The sequence below is a fragment of the Telmatherina bonti genome (genome assembly GCF_933228915.1).
Source record: "Telmatherina bonti genome assembly, chromosome: 15".
Lineage (NCBI taxonomy): Eukaryota > Metazoa > Chordata > Actinopteri > Atheriniformes > Telmatherinidae > Telmatherina > Telmatherina bonti.
Window position 1 is genome coordinate 36966292 of NC_136613.1, and position 15643 is coordinate 36981934.

The 15643-nt window shown below is 57.1% G+C and overlaps 1 protein-coding gene across 4 annotated transcripts in view; it reads right to left on the reverse strand.

The window, feature by feature from the left end:
• Positions 1-432: 432 nt before the first annotated feature.
• Positions 433-15643, reverse strand: part of ccdc93 (CCC complex scaffolding subunit CCDC93) — a 48872-nt gene continuing 33661 nt past the window's right edge. For 2 of the 4 annotated variants that reach the window (XM_079254906.1, XM_079254904.1), the window contains 14 exons: positions 14725-14775; positions 14300-14386; positions 14083-14199; positions 13811-13873; positions 10339-10412; positions 9693-9774; positions 9546-9620; positions 5752-5823; positions 5295-5403; positions 5123-5205; positions 4979-5016; positions 4819-4903; positions 4450-4563; positions 433-776 (listed from right to left, as the gene is read on the reverse strand). In XM_079254906.1, coding sequence (XP_079111032.1) covers positions 720-776; positions 4450-4563; positions 4819-4903; positions 4979-5016; positions 5123-5205; positions 5295-5403; positions 5752-5823; positions 9546-9620; positions 9693-9774; positions 10339-10412; positions 13811-13873; positions 14083-14199; positions 14300-14386; positions 14725-14775 — 1107 coding nt within the window. In that variant the 3' untranslated portion in view covers positions 433-719. Of the gene's footprint in view, positions 777-3722; positions 4564-4818; positions 4904-4978; positions 5017-5122; positions 5206-5294; positions 5404-5751; positions 5824-9545; positions 9621-9692; positions 9775-10338; positions 10413-13810; positions 13874-14082; positions 14200-14299; positions 14387-14724; positions 14776-15643 lie in introns of those variants that run through there. The other 2 variants (XM_079254905.1, XM_079254903.1) reach the window with 2 other exon arrangements.

The following is a 15643-nucleotide window of genomic DNA, read 5'->3' on the forward strand; positions in this document are numbered from 1 at the left end:
GTGTATATATGATGTCTATAGTTGCTATGCAGTTTTATGAGGCCCCTGAGGTTGCCGTTTTCATTATTTATCTGATGTAAATATAAATTCTTTTTCGTGGTTGAGTATCAAATTAGCATTTTCTTTTTATTTTTAATGCTGTTAATGCATGTGTTAAAGTTAATATTTGATATTAAATGTCTTAAATTTCACATTTCTTTGGATTTATTTTCTGCCTTTGGTATCGCCGTTTCCCGTTTCTCCAGATGTTGTCGTACGCCAGGGTCAGAGTTGGCGTGGAGGTCGGGACGTTTTACCGCCAAGTCCTGCTTTTATAAATAACAGAAGTTGACTACAATTGGCGTATGGCGGGTTTTGTGGGACAGATTTATAAATGAGGCCCCAAGTCTTAAAATAATGTCCTTCAGAAAACAATTCAACAAGTTTTTATTCAGTTTATTTAAGAAAGTTGCAGTAAAGACAGATTTAATATGGCCGACAGGAACATTTACACATCTAAACTGCTGCATGTCCACAGCAGAAAGATTATTATTACTGTTACAGAACTTCTATGTGCTGATGAATGTCTGCCGTTCCTTCATCCAGTCTGCTGTAACATGGAGGAACACGGTGGAGATGAAACCATAAGATCTAGACCTTCATGTCAGGTGGAATGATACAGTGATGAGAATGCTGAGAGGGACGGCTCATGTCCATAAAAAGCCAGCAGAAGCAGGCTGCTACGAAGCTCCTTTAGCTCTCAACTTGGACAGCAGCATCTCGTTCCTCCGACATTCCTAAAAATGAAGAAAGAGAGAAAAGTTGATGCATTGTTTGGCGGTTTGTTCTGTTAATTCATAGACTGTATATAAAAGATGGGCGGAGCCTCCGTGTCGTCACCCGTAGGTTTCTGAAGAGCTGAATTGAAGCTCGGTGGGCGGTTCCTACCATCACCATCTTGGCAGCGTCATGCGTGTCGTCTCACCCGGAAAATACAAATATGGGCAAAGAGGTGGAGCTGAGAGGGGGGCTGTGAGCGTCATGGTGGATGATTGACATCGAGCGAACTCCGAGCTTTCTGTAGCTAAGAGCTAACAGAGCTAACCCGGAGATAACAGGAGCTAACCAGCTAACGGAGGTAAGCGGGCTAAAGCTAAGTCACGTTGTTAACCAGCTAAAAACCGCGGTTGTTCTTCGTTCTTCTGACTTCAAGTTGGAGATAGGTACCTGTCAATCAAAAGGACACGCCCCTAAATATAACGAACTTCGAAATTAAATTACTTTTAAACGGGCGAGTTAGAAAAAAATTCACTCCACCCACAGTTGTCATTGACCCCTATGACGACAACAAACCTGGGCATAAATGTTCCCTTGCCCGGACGCGAGTTACCGGGACCCCCTTCTGGAGCCAGGCCTGGAGGTGGGGTACGAGAGCGAGCGTCTGGTGGCGGGGCCTTTACCCATGGGGCCCGGTCGGGCTCAGCCCGAAAGGGTTACATGGGCCCCACCTCCCGTGGGCTCACCATCTGTGGGAGGAGCCGTAGGGGTCGGGTGCAATGTGAGCTGGGCGGCAGCAAGGGGCGGGGACCCTGGCGGTCCGATCCCCGGCTGCAGAAGCTGGCTCTAGGGACGTGGAACGTCACCTCTCTGGTGGGGAAGGAGCCTGAGCTTGTGCGCGAGGTTGAGCGGTTCCGACTAGATATAGTTGGACTCACCTCGACGCATGGCTTGGGCTCTGGAACCAGAACCCTCGAGAGGGGCTGGACCTTCTTCCACTCTGGAGTTGCTCATGGTGAGAGGCGCCGAGCAGGTGTGGACATTCTCATCAGCCCCCAGCTTGGTGCCTGCACGTTGGGGTTTACCCCGGTGGATGAAAGGGTAGTTTCCCTCCGCCTCCGGGTGGGGGGACGGGTCCTGACTGTTGTCTGTGCTTATGCACCGAACTCCCTGGACCGCAGTTCGATGATGGATTTTGTAGTCGTATCGTCGGACCTGCGGCCACATGCCTTGGACACTCGGGTGAAGAGGGGGGCGGAGCTGTCAACTGATCACCACCTGGTGGTGAGTTGGCTCAGATGGTGGGGGAGGAGGCCGGTCAGATCTGGGAGGCCCAAACATGTTGTGAGGGTCTGCTGGGAACGTCTGGCTGAGTCCCCGGTCAGAGCGAGCTTCAACTCCCACCTTCAGCAGAGCTTCAACCATGTCCCGAGTGAGGCGGGGGACATTGAGTCCGAATGGGCTGTGTTCCGTGCCTCTATTGCTGAGGCGGCCAGCCGGAGCTGTGGCTGTAAGGTCGTTGGTGCCTGTCGTGGCGGTAATCCCAGGACTCGTTGGTGGACACCAGCAGTGAGGGATGCCGTCAAGCTGAAGAAGGAGTCCTATCGGGCCTTCTTGGCCTGTGGGACTCTGGAGGCAGCTGATGGGTACCGGCGGGCTAAGCGGCATGCGGCTTCGGCTGTCGCCAAGGCAAAAACTCGGGCATGGGAGGAGTTCGGCGAGGCCATGGAGAAAGACTTCCGGACGGCTTTGAGGTGATTCTGGTCCACCATCCGGCGGCTCAGGAGGGGGAAGCAGTGCTCCATCAATACTGTGTACAGTGGAGGTGGGGAGCTGCTGACCTCAACTCGGGACGTTGTGGGTCGGTGGAGGGAATACTTCGAAGACCTCCTCAATCCTACCAACACGTCTTCCGATGAGGAAGCAGAGCTGGGGGACTTAGGGGTGGACTCTCCTATCTCTGGGGCTGAAGTCGCTGAGGTGGTCAAAAAGCTCCTTGGCGGCAAGGCCCCGGGGGTGGATGAGATCCGCCCGGAGTTCCTTAAGGCTCTGGATGCTGTGGGGCTGTCCTGGCTGAGACGCCTCTGCAGCATTGCGTGGACATCGGGGGCAGTACCGCTGGATTGGCAGACTGGGGTGGTGGTCCCCCTTTTTAAGAATGGGGACCGGAGGGTGTGTTCCAGTTACAGGGGAATCACACTCCTCAGCCTCCCTGGTAAGGTCTATTCAGGGGTCCTGGAGAGGAGGGTCCACCGGATAGTCGAATCCCGGATTGAGGAGGAGCAGTGTGGTTTTCGTCCTGGTCGCGGAACAGTGGACCAGCTCTATACCCTCTTTGGGGTCCTGGAGGGGGCATGGGAGTTTGCCCAACCAGTCTACATGTGCTTTGTGGACCTGGAGAAGGCATTCGACCGTGTCCCCCGGGGGCTCCTGTGGGGGGTACTCCGGGAGTATGGGGTACCGGACCCACTTGTATTAGCTGTCCGGTCCCTGTACGACAGGTGTCAGAGCTTGGTCCGCATTGCCGGTAGTAAGTCGGATTCGTTTCCGGTGAGGGTTGGACTCCGCCAAGGCTGCCCTTTATCACCGATTCTGTTCATAACTTATATGGACAGAATTTCTAGGCGCAGCCGAGGTGTTGAGGGGATCCGACTTGGTGACCTCAGGATTGGGTCCCTGCTTTTTGCAGATGACGTGGTCCTGTTGGCTTCATCTGGTCGTGATCTCCAGCTCTCGCTTGAGCGATTCGCGGCCGAGTGTGAAGCGGCTGGGATGAGAATCAGCACCTCCAAATCTGAGACCATGGTCCTCAGCCGGAATAGGGTGGATTGCCCTCTCCGGGTCGGGAGTCAGGTCCTGCCTCAAGTGGAGGAGTTTAAATATCTCGGGGTCTTGTTCACGTGTGAGGGAAGGATGGAGCGCAAGATCGACAGACGGATTGTCACCGAAAGAAGGAGATCTCGTATACAGGCGGCTGAAATGAGTTTCCTCCGCAGGGTGGCCGGACTCTCCCTTAGAGATAGGGTGAGGAACTCGGTCATCCGGGAGGAGATCAGAGGAGAGCCGCTGCTCCTCCGCATCGAGAGGAACCAGTTGAGGTGGCTCGGGCATCTGGTCAGGATGCCTCCTGGACCTCCCTGGTGAGGTGTTCCAGGCACGTCCCTCTGGGAGGAGAACCCGGGGAAGACCCAGGACACGCTGGAGGGATTATATCTCTCAGCTGGCCTGGGAACGCCTCGGGATCCCCCCGCAGAGTTGGTAAATGTAGCTGGGGAGAGGGAAGTCTGGGCTTCCCTGCTTAGACTGCTGCCCCCGCGACCCGACCCCGGATAAGTGGCATGAAGATGAGACAAGACGAGACACAGTTGTCATGAAGGTAAACCTGACCTATTAAACCTAAAATGGATTTTTGAACCAGATTGTGGCTGATCCAGATTGCTGACTCTAGAGAAAATATTAATTCCAGCCATTTGGTTAATCTCTGTGTTTCCGGGATCAAAGAATCTAAATATAATGTGGCATCTATCCTGCTCTCAGTATCCATGCTGGTATGGGTAACTGGGTGGACTGTTTTCTCAGGTAATGGACCCTCTGGCCTGGTGGAGGTGTCTGAGTGCTTCTACGTTACTTTGATATTAGGTGAAGCCGAACCAGCAGCAGCAGCTGAGGACACACAGGTGTGTTCTGACTGACCTCTTTAAAGTCTTTGACCGTTTTGAAGTAGAGCCTCTGCTTATCGAGCAGCTCCAGGTACTCATCGTTCAGCTGGTCTCGCCTCATTTTGTTCTCCTGCTTCTTTCTCTCCATCTGGAAACCCAGACAGAAAACCCGCTAGGGGTTAAAGCGTCGTCGTAAACATGCATCCTTCCAGCTGCAGGATCAAACATGGCTGTGCCTGTTATCCATCTGAAGAGGAGATGCCATCGTTTCATGTCTGTACCAGCATGGAGCTGATCTGGTTTTCCTGTCAGCCCGGTGTGTTCAGGCTACAGACTGCAGCTGCACAGTGCACGTTTTACTTGGCTGGGAACGTCGGGATGGGCCTTTCAGAGAGACTCGTACCTTGATGCGACTCTGTTTGATTCCCTCCACAATCTGCTCCATCTGTCTGAGGAACTGCTCCTTGGCTGCAGAAGACGACATGGCTCTGGACAAGAGGAGACGGTGCACTCAGTGCAACCACGGCAACCTTCATGCATCACGCAGCTTCGTCTCTACTTACTGTTGGAAGTTGTCATGGATGGAGTTCAGCAGATTCACCTGAACAGACAGTTTTCATGATTTGGCTCAGATTCTTCCACAATTTGTCATGTTAGATTTTTTTTTTAGCAGTTTTTAATTGGCGTGATGATGGAGAGCGACTTGCCTCTTTCTCCAGATAGACCTTCTTATCGTCCAGTGTGTTGTACAGCGTGAAGAACTGCTTGGTCTCTTTGTGTGTAGCAGAAACTGGAGGACACACAAACCTTTGACTGAGACTCATCTACACAGAAAAGCCAAACACCCCCTGGGCTAACCTGATCAGAGGAGGAACCCACCTTGGCCGTAGAGTTCAATGAATCTCTTCTGATACTGGGTCAGTTCGGCTCGGCTCGGCACCTCGTCGATCTTCCTCTGCAGGATGGCGATCTCCCGGTTCCGTCGAGCCTGAGCAGAGACAAGGAGGTGCTGAGGACAGACAACATGTTTCCTGTAAGACATGTCAGCCTGCAGGTCTGACTGAGGTACCACGTAGAGCATCAACCTCTTTCTCACGGTTTTATTGGCTGAACCATGGATGTCGGTGGAGGTACCCGCCTAGAAATGTCCTCATGAGCTGTTCACACCTCTTCCATGTAAATAAACTTATTTTCTGGGCAGCTCTCAGGATGTGGTGTTTATAAAAGACTGGTTTGTTATCATCACACATTCAGTCTCTCATCTAGTGTTCCTGTAATCTCTGCTGCAGCGCCCTCTGTTTGTAGACTGTTCCAGGCTCATAATCCTCATATTCACCATGAGCAGGCGGATCTTCTGCAGTTTCTCCCGGTCCGACTGGTACTGTGTGTCGATCAGCTCCTTCCTCTCCTGAGGAAAGAAAAACATGAAACATGTCAGATGGGCGAGGCGGGGCGGAGTGGTGGCGGGGCGGAGTGGTGGCGGGGTGGGGCGGAGTGGTGGCGGGGCGGGGCGGGGCGGAGTGGTGGCGGGGCGGGGCGGAGTGGGGGTGGGGCGGGGCGGAGTGGTGGCGGGGCGAGGCGGGGCGGAGTGGTGGCGGGGCGGAGTGGTGGCGGGGTGGGGCGGAGTGGTGGCGGGGCGGGGCGGAGTGGTGGCGGGGTGGGGCGGAGTGGTGGCGGGGCGGGGCGGAGTGGTGGCGGGGTGGCGGGGCGGAGTGGTGGCGGGGCGGGGCGGAGTGGTGGCGGGGTGGGGTGGTGGCGGGGTGGGGCGGAGTGGTGGCGGGGTGGGGCGGAGTGGTGGCGAGGTGGGGCGGAGTGGTGGCGGGGTGGGGCGGAGTGGTGGCGAGGTGGGGCGGAGTGGTGGCGGGGCGGGGCGGAGTGGTGGCGGGGCGGAGTGGTGGCGGGGTGGGGCGGAGTGGTGGCGGGGCGGGGCGGAGTGGTGGCGGGGTGGGGCGGAGTGGTGGCGGGGCGGGGCGGAGTGGTGGCGGGGTGGCGGGGTGGCGGGGTGGGGCGGAGTGGTGGCGGGGCGGGGCGGAGTGGTGGCGGGGTGGCGGGGTGGCGGGGCGGAGTGGTGGCGGGGCGGGGCGGAGTGGTGGCGGGGTGGGGTGGTGGCGGGGTGGGGCGGAGTGGTGGCGGGGTGGGGTGGTGGCGGGGTGGGGCGGAGTGGTGGCGGGGTGGGGCGGAGTGGTGGCGGGGCGGGGCGGAGTGGTGGCGGGGCGGAGTGGTGGCGGGGTGGGGCGGAGTGGTGGCGGGGCGGGGCGGAGTGGTGGCGGGGTGGCGGGGCGGAGTGGTGGCGGGGCGGGGCGGAGTGGTGGCGGGGTGGGGTGGTGGCGGGGTGGGGCGGAGTGGTGGCGGGGTGGGGCGGGACGGGGCGGAGTGGTGGCGGAGTGGGGTGGTGGCGGGGCGGAGTGGTAGCGGGGTGGGGCGGAGTGGTGGCGGGGTGGGGCGGAGTGGTGGCGGGGTGGGGCGGGACGGGGCGGAGTGGTGGCGGGGTGGGGCGGGACGGGGCGGAGTGGTGGCGGGGTGGGGCGGAGTGGTGGCGGGGTGGTGGCGGGGTGGGGCGGGACGGGGCGGAGTGGTGGCGGGGCGGAGTGGTGGCGGGGTGGGGCGGAGTGGTGGCGGGGTGGGGCGGAGTGGTGGCGGGGTGGGGTGGTGGCGGGGTGGGGTGGTGGCGGGGTGGGGCGGAGTGGTGGCGGGGTGGGGTGGTGGCGGGGTGGGGCGGAGTGGTGGCGGGGTGGGGTGGTGGCGGGGTGGGGCGGAGTGGTGGCGGGGTGGGGCGGAGTGGTGGCGGGGTGGGGTGGTGGCGGGGTGGCAAAGCGAGGCGGGGCGGGGTGGAGTGGGGCGGGACGGGGCGGAGTGGTGGCGGGGCGGAGTGGTGGCGGGGTGGCAAAGCGAGGCGGGGCGGAGTGGTGGCGGGGTGGGGTGGTGGCGGGGCGGAGTGGTGGCGGGGTGGAGTGGTGGCGGGGCGGGGCGGAGTGGTGGTGGGGCGGGGTGGTGGTGGGGCGGGGCGGAGTGGTGGCGGGGTGGGGTGGTGGCGGGGCGGAGTGGTGGCGGGGTGGAGTGGTGGCGGGACGGGGCGGAGTGGTGGCGGGGTGGCAAAGCGAGGCGGGGCGGAGTGGTGGCGGGGTGGTGGCAAAGCGAGGCGGAGTGGTGGCGGGGTGGGGCGGTGGCGGGGCGGAGTGGTGGCAAAGCGAGGCGGGGCGGGGTGGTGGCAAAGCGAGGCGGGGCGGGGTGGTGGCAAAGTGAGGCGGGGCGGGGTGGTGGCAAAGCGAGGCGGGGCGGGGTGGTGGCAAAGTCAGGCGGGGCGGGGTGGTGGCGGGGCGGGGTGGTGGCAAAGTCAGGCGGGGCGGAGTGGTGGCGGTGGCGGGGCGGAGTGGTGGCAAAGAGGCGGGGCGGGGTGGTGGCGGGGCGGGGCGGGGCGGTGGCGGGGCGGGGCGGAGTGGTGGCAAAGAGAGGCGGGGCGGGGCGGGGTGGTGGCAAAGCGAGGCGGAGTGGTGGCGGGGCGGGGCGGGGCGGAGTGGTGGTGGGGCGGAGTGGTGGCGGGGCGGTGGTGGGGCGGAGTGGTGGCGGGGCGGAGTGGTGGCAAAGCGAGGCGGGGCGGGGCGGGGTGGTGGCAAAGCGAGGCAGGGTGGTGGCAAAGCGAGGCGGGGCGGGGTGGTGGCAAAGCGAGGCGGGGCGGGCGGGGTGGTGGCAAAGTGAGGCGGGGCGGGGTGGTGGCAAAGCGAGGCGGGGCGGGGTGGTGGCAAAGTGAGGCGGGGCGAGGTGGTGGCAAAGCGAGGCGGGGCGGGGCGGTGGCAAAGCGAGGCGGGGCGGGGTGGTGGCAAAGTGAGGCGGGGCGGGGCGGGGTGGTGGCAAAGCGAGGCAGGGTGGTGGCAAAGCGAGGCGGGGCGGGGTGGTGGCAAAGCGAGGCGGGGCGGGCGGGGTGGTGGCAAAGCGAGGCGGGGCGGGGTGGTGGCAAAGTGAGGCGGGGCGAGGTGGTGGCAAAGCGAGGCGGGGCGGGGCGGTGGCAAAGCGAGGCGGGGCGGGGTGGTGGCAAAGTGAGGCGGGGCGGGGTGGTGGCAAAGCGAGGCGGGGCGAGGTGGGGCGGAGTGGTGGCAAAGTGAGGCGGGGCGAGGTGGGGCGGAGTGGTGGCAAAGCGAGGCGGGGTGCGGCGCGGAACGCGTGTCAAAAGCCACAGATGGGCAAAGCTGAACTTTGGCTGCTCGACGCGGGGCGTCAACCAATCAGATCAGCTCGCAGCTCCTGGAGGATTCCTGTGGTGAACCCAGACACGGGGCTGAGATGCCATTACTCCGTGTAATGTTTAGGGATAACCATTCCTTGCTAAGAAGCTGAACGATTTGTTGGGGGGGGGGCGCGGGTCTCTTGTTGCATTAACAGTGACTATCACCGCCCTACGATGACGTTCTCTAGCTTTATCTATTAAATAAAACCATGTCGTCTCTCTACTGAATCCGCCGTCATTCAGACTGACCGGAAGGAAAGCTCCACCTCCCTCCTCTCTTTTCCGGCGTGTTTGCCGTTCGCTCCAGACAAGCGGCGGGAGCATCAGGAGCGTTTTGGGCGTCGGACACAAAAGTGGCAGTTTAGTGACCAGCGTTGAGCGTTCAGCGGTTTGAGCGTTTGGTCTGAACACACCGTTACAAAGATAAACTTCTTTCCTCCATAGTTTCAAATTCTATGTCCCTGTTTTTTTATTTATGTGTTTGTATGAATCGTTTTTGTTTATTTTAGCTCATAAATGTGCTGTTTTATGTCCCATATGCTGTTACCTTCTAATTTTACTGTTATATCAAGTTTTCTATTACTTGTGTAATCTGATATACAATGCCAACTTTGCACTGTTACTTTAATGGTTCAACAAAAAAAAAAAAAAAAAAATCTAGTGCTAGTATAGAGCCAGACTAGCAGCACCACATAGCTTCATGCTAACATCAGGTAAAAGCCTGACTGAACATTAGCAGCAGGAAGGTTCCTGTCCAGCTACATCCAGAGAGGGAAAAGCAGGAAATCTAAAGTTCAGAGTGAGAAGTAACTCCTCGTCTCCTGAGGCAGTCACAGTCCCAACAGCCTGGCTGGAACGACCAATGGCTGCCGGTAAAGCGCTAACGTGGATGGACCAGGTGGACGTACTCTCTCATCCTCTGTATCTTGTCCTGTTGCTGACTTTAACTCCTCGATGTTCTGCTGCAGACGGGACATCTCTTCCTGTGGACAGAAAAGGTTGAGCGACACGGCAAGGTGAATGAAGCTGGCGGTAATGCTCGCGTTGGCGCCCACCCTGCAGTGTGTGCGGAACTCCTGCTCCTGCTGCTTCAGGTTGTCATTCATCGTCACCAGAGACCTCAGCTTCTCCAGCAGGCTGGAAACAGAGAAAAGGTTGCATCAGTCCTACATCCTGAGCTGCTCGGGGAGAGTGTGGGGAGAAGTCCTCCATCAGAACCAGGACAGAGAAAACCAACAGGACTGGCCTGACTCCACAAAACGCAGCAGAATGAAGGTCCAACACCAGGCCGCCTGCTCAAACTCACACACAACTGATTTCTGAGCAGCGGTCACTGAAACACGTTGATCTGCATCCCAGTGGTTCCTCTCTTGGCGTGCTACAAGCTCACTTCATCTAGTAACGAGGAACAGTTGTTGGAATGAGTTATATGCTACGTTACTGCAGCGACTCGCCTCCCTATCAGAGAACCCAGGGACTCCATGTCGGAGTCAAGGATTGGGATGTCATAGGGAGTGAACTGGTACAATATACCAGGACTTTTGTCCCAGTCCGTCCCTGCCTGTGCATTATCTGGTGTTTTCCTTTCCTTGCTTCTAGTGAACAAACTGTTGTTGAACCTTTCTGTTTTCAGACTAACAGAACATGTGGTGTCCGGGACTCTTCAGGAAAGGGTGATCAGAAATAACAGGAGTGACTTACCCAGAGTCAGCCTGCTCCTCCATCTCCTCCAAACACTTCATCTCTCTCTGCAGCTTCTCTGAGAGCTCTGCAGCCTGAAATGAGTAAAAAACTGTCAGTGTGTGTCTGGATGGTAGGTGTGGAAACATCAGGACTTTAGTGACTGAGCAGGTTTGTGTAGGAAGCTGTTGGAAGGAGGAGAATCTCTCCTTCTGGGGCCGTTCTGCTGATTACTTTGAATGAAAGACGGCAAGTTTGTTCACAGTCACTACATCTGATGTGTAAATATTAATATACGTCATGATTATTTATTCTTATTGCCATTTTCTAATGTGCAGAAGAAATAAATCCTGCAAATGAACTCGAAACATCTACCTGGACCTCTACCCGGACCTCTAACTGGTAGAGGTCCAGGTAGAGGTCCAGGTAGAGGACCAGGTAGAGGTCCAGGTAGAGAACCAGGTAGAGGTCCAGGTAGAGGACCAGGTAGAGGTCCAGGTAGAGGACCAGGTAGAGGTCCAGGTAGAGGTCCAGGTAGAGGTCCAGGTAGAGGACCAGGTAGAGGACCGGGTAGAGGTCCAGGTAGAGGACCGGGTAGAGGTCCAGGTAGAGGACCGCGTAGAGGTCCAGGTAGAGGACCAGGTAGAGGTCCAGGTAGAGGACCAGGTAGAGGTCCAGGTAGAGGACCAGGTAGAGGTCCAGGTAGAGGTCCAGGTAGAGGTCCAGGTAGAGGACCAGGTAGAGGACCAGGTAGAGGTCCAGGTAGAGGACCAGGTAGAGGACCAGGTAGAGAACCAGGTAGAGGACCAGGTAGAGGACCAGGTAGAGGACTGCGTAGAGGTCCAGGTAGAGGTCCAGGTAGAGGACCAGGTAGAGGTCCAGGTAGAGGACCAGGTAGAGGACCAGGTAGAGGTCCAGGTAGAGGTCCAGGTAGAGGACCAGGTAGAGGTCCAGGTAGAGGACCAGGTAGAGGACCAGGTAGAGGACCAGGTAGAGGACCAGGTAGAGGTCCAGGTAGAGGACCAGATAGAGGACCAGGTAGAGGACCAGGTAGAGGACCAGATAGAGGACCAGGTAGAGGTCCAGGTAGAGGTCCAGGTAGAGGACCAGGTAGAGGACCAGGTAGAGGTCCAGGTAGAGAACCAGGTAGAGGACCAGGTAGAGGACCAGGTAGAGGACTGCGTAGAGGTCCAGGTAGAGGACCGGGTAGAGGTCCAGGTAGAGGACCAGGTAGAGGACCAGGTAGAGGTCCAGGTAGAGGACCAGGTAGAGGACCAGGTAGAGGTCCAGGTAGAGGACCAGGTAGAGGACCAGGTAGAGGTCCAGGTAGAGAACCAGGTAGAGGACCAGGTAGAGGTCCAGGTAGAGAACCAGGTAGAGGACCAGGTAGAGGTCCAGGTAGAGGACCAGGTAGAGGACTGCGTAGAGGTCCAGGTAGAGGACCGGGTAGAGGTCCAGGTAGAGGACCGGGTAGAGGTCCAGGTAGAGGACCGCGTAGAGGTCCAGGTAGAGGACCGCGTAGAGGTCCAGGTAGAGGACCGGGTAGAGGTCCAGGTAGAGGACCGGGTAGAGGTCCAGGTAGAGGACCGCGTAGAGGTCCAGGTAGAGGACCGCGTAGAGGTCCAGGTAGAGGACCAGGTAGAGGTCCAGGTAGAGGACCAGGTAGAGGTCCAGGTAGAGGTCCAGGTAGAGGACCAGGTAGAGGTCCAGGTAGAGGTCCAGGTAGAGGACCAGGTAGAGGTCCAGGTAGAGGACCAGGTAGAGGTCCAGGTAGAGGACCAGGTAGAGGTCCAGGTAGAGGTCCAGGTAGAGGTCCAGCTAGAGGACCAGGTAGAGGTCCAGGTAGAGGTCCAGGTAGAGGTCCAGGTAGAGGACCAGGTAGAGGTCCAGGTAGAGGACCAGGTAGAGGTCCAGGTAGAGGTCCAGGTAGAGGACCAGGTAGAGGTCCAGGTAGAGGACCAGGTAGAGGACCAGGTAGAGGTCCAGGTAGAGGTCCAGGTAGAGGACCAGGTAGAGGTCCAGGTAGAGGACCAGGTAGAGGACCAGGTAGAGGACCAGGTAGAGGACCGCGTAGAGGTCCAGGTAGAGGACCGCGTAGAGGTCCAGGTAGAGGACCGCGTAGAGGTCCAGGTAGAGGACCAGGTAGAGGTCCAGGTAGAGGTCCAGGTAGAGGTCCAGGTAGAGGTCCAGGTAGAGGTCCAGGTAGAGGACCAGGTAGAGGTCCAGGTAGAGGACCAGGTAGAGGTCCAGGTAGAGGACCAGGTAGAGGTCCAGGTAGAGGACCAGGTAGAGGACCAGGTAGAGGTCCAGGTAGAGGACCAGGTAGAGGTCCAGGTAGAGGTCCAGGTAGAGGACCAGGTAGAGGTCCAGGTAGAGGTCCAGGTAGAGGACCAGGTAGAGGTCCAGGTAGAGGACCAGGTAGAGGTCCAGGTAGAGGTCCAGGTAGAGGACCAGGTAGAGGACCAGGTAGAGGACCAGGTAGAGGTCCAGGTAGAGGTCCAGGTAGAGGACCAGGTAGAGGACCAGGTAGAGGTCCAGGTAGAGGACCAGGTAGAGGACCAGGTAGAGGTCCAGGTAGAGGTCCAGGTAGAGGACCAGGTAGAGGTCCAGGTAGAGGTCCAGGTAGAGGACCAGGTAGAGGTCCAGGTAGAGGACCAGGTAGAGGTCCAGGTAGAGGTCCAGGTAGAGGACCAGGTAGAGGACCAGGTAGAGGTCCAGGTAGAGGACCAGGTAGAGGTCCAGGTAGAGGACCAGGTAGAGGACCAGGTAGAGGTCCAGGTAGAGGTCCAGGTAGAGGTCCAGGTAGAGGACCAGGTAGAGGTCCAGGTAGAGGACCAGGTAGAGGTCCAGGTAGAGGACCAGGTAGAGGTCCAGGTAGAGGTCCAGGTAGAGGTCCAGCTAGAGGACCAGGTAGAGGTCCAGGTAGAGGTCCAGGTAGAGGTCCAGGTAGAGGACCAGGTAGAGGTCCAGGTAGAGGACCAGGTAGAGGTCCAGGTAGAGGTCCAGGTAGAGGTCCAGGTAGAGGACCAGGTAGAGGTCCAGGTAGAGGACCAGGTAGAGGACCAGGTAGAGGTCCAGGTAGAGGTCCAGGTAGAGGACCAGGTAGAGGTCCAGGTAGAGGACCAGGTAGAGGACCAGGTAGAGGACCAGGTAGGGGAACAGGTAGAGGACCAGGTAGAGGACCAGGTAGAGGTCCAGGTAGAGGTCCAGGTAGAGGTCCAGGTAGAGGTCCAGGTAGGGGACCAGGTAGAGGTCCAGGTAGAGGACCAGGTAGAGGTCCAGGTAGAGGACCAGGTAGAGGTCCAGGTAGAGGACCAGGTAGAGGTCCAGGTAGAGGACCAGGTAGGTGACCTCAACTTGGAGCTCTACCTAGACGTAAACATGTAAAACCTGCAGAATTGAAGCACTAGATGACCAGAGCTGGCGACCCCTGGTTTAATGAGAAGACAGGCAGTGATCAGATCCTAGCAGTGAACATCCAGCAGGTTTTTACCTCCATCAGTTTCTTCTTGGCCTCTTCACAGTCCACCTTCACCTCCGCATGTCTGGTTTGGAGCTGTCCACAGGAAAACACAGATAGCATCAGTTACCCTGCAGGACAAGTTCTGAACTGGTTTAGTCTGAGGACAAGTGTGCCATGGATGAACAGATGTGTTGTTTGGATAAACACGTATGTGAGCGTAGATAAACACGTATGTGAGCGTAGATAAACACGTATGGACTCTGGTGGTGGCGTGATGTCGTGGAGGCTCCGGAGCTGCTCACCTCCTCCAGCTGTCTGGTCTTCTGTTGGATCTGCTTGTTGAGTGAGGCAACTGCCCTGCGGTGCTGCTGCAGCGGTCTGTAGCGCTCCGATCGCTCCTCTGAGGACAACTCCGACTGCTGCCGGGAGAGGTTGGACACGGTCAGCACACTGAAATCTGTATAAAGACTGAAGGAAAGCAGGAGATGAACTCAGGTGGAAGATGTGGAGCCTGCTCACCTTCTCAGCATACTCGGAGGCGATCTGTTTGATTTCCTCAGACTGCAGACCAACGATCTGACCCACTGCGCTCGCCGTCAGCCTCCCCTGCAAACAAACAAATCCTTGTCCGCACTTTCTGTTTCATTACCTCCACGAAGGAGTCATGTTTTTACCACCCTTTGTTTATCTGGCTGTTCATCTGCTTGTGTTCAAGATAACTCAAAAAGTTCTGGATGGATTCTCATGAAATTTTCAGGACTTGTTGGAAATGTGAAACGGAAGAACTGGTTAACTTTTAGTGGTGATTCGGATCATCATTTGGATCCAGGAATTGTTTTAAAAGCCTTGGTGGAGGTTTGCGCTCTCTGAGTGTTTTTGTAGTTCAGAATAATTTGGTTTGATCTTCTGTATTTTTATCAGAGGCAGATGACTCACTCACTCACCTCTTCGTTGGCCATCACAGACATGCTGGTCATCAGGGTTTTAATACGCACCTAAGAAAAAGACATGAAGGCACAGGGTAAGTCTGCTTTATCTGAAGCTCACGGGTTCATGTGGCAGCAGCCAATTAAAGGGCCTGACAAACACCGGGACAGAAATCTCATCCCAGAGACTTCCTTACTGTGTGAAGCAATCACAACCAGTGTGCACCAACACCGTGTTCTGAGTGATCACATGATCACGTATGAAGATAACTAGAAGATGTCACTCACCTGCTACAGGTGAGGAACAGGTGATATCTTATTACCCTGTTGGGATTGATGCTGGGAACGACACATCAATTTAGTTCATTGGGATTTTCACTTTGGAGCTGAAAATAAACAAGAGAGATGCTGGAAACGATGCTGGGAACGACCATGGGAACACAAGGAACGATGCTGGGAACGACCATGGGAACACAAGGAACGATGCTGGGAACGTCAATGGGACTGACGCTGGAAACAATGCTGGAAACGACAATAGGAACACAAGGAACGATGCTGGCAATGACGCTGGGAGCAACAATGGGAACAACAATGGGATCACAAAGAACGATTCTGGGAACGACACTGGGAAAGACGCTGGGAACGACAATGGGACTAACGCTGGGAATGATGCTGGGAATGACGCTGGGAACGATACTGGGAAAGATGTTGGAAAAGATGCTGGGAACTACAATGGGAACACAAGGAACAATGCTGGGAATGACGCTGGGAATGACAACTGGAACTACAATGGGAACACAGAGAACGATGCTAGGAAAAACAATGGGACTGATGCTGGGAACGACAATGGGCACAATCCTGGGAACGACACTTGGAACAACAATGGGATCAGAAGGAACGATGCTGGGAACGACACTGGGAAAGACGCTGGGAACGA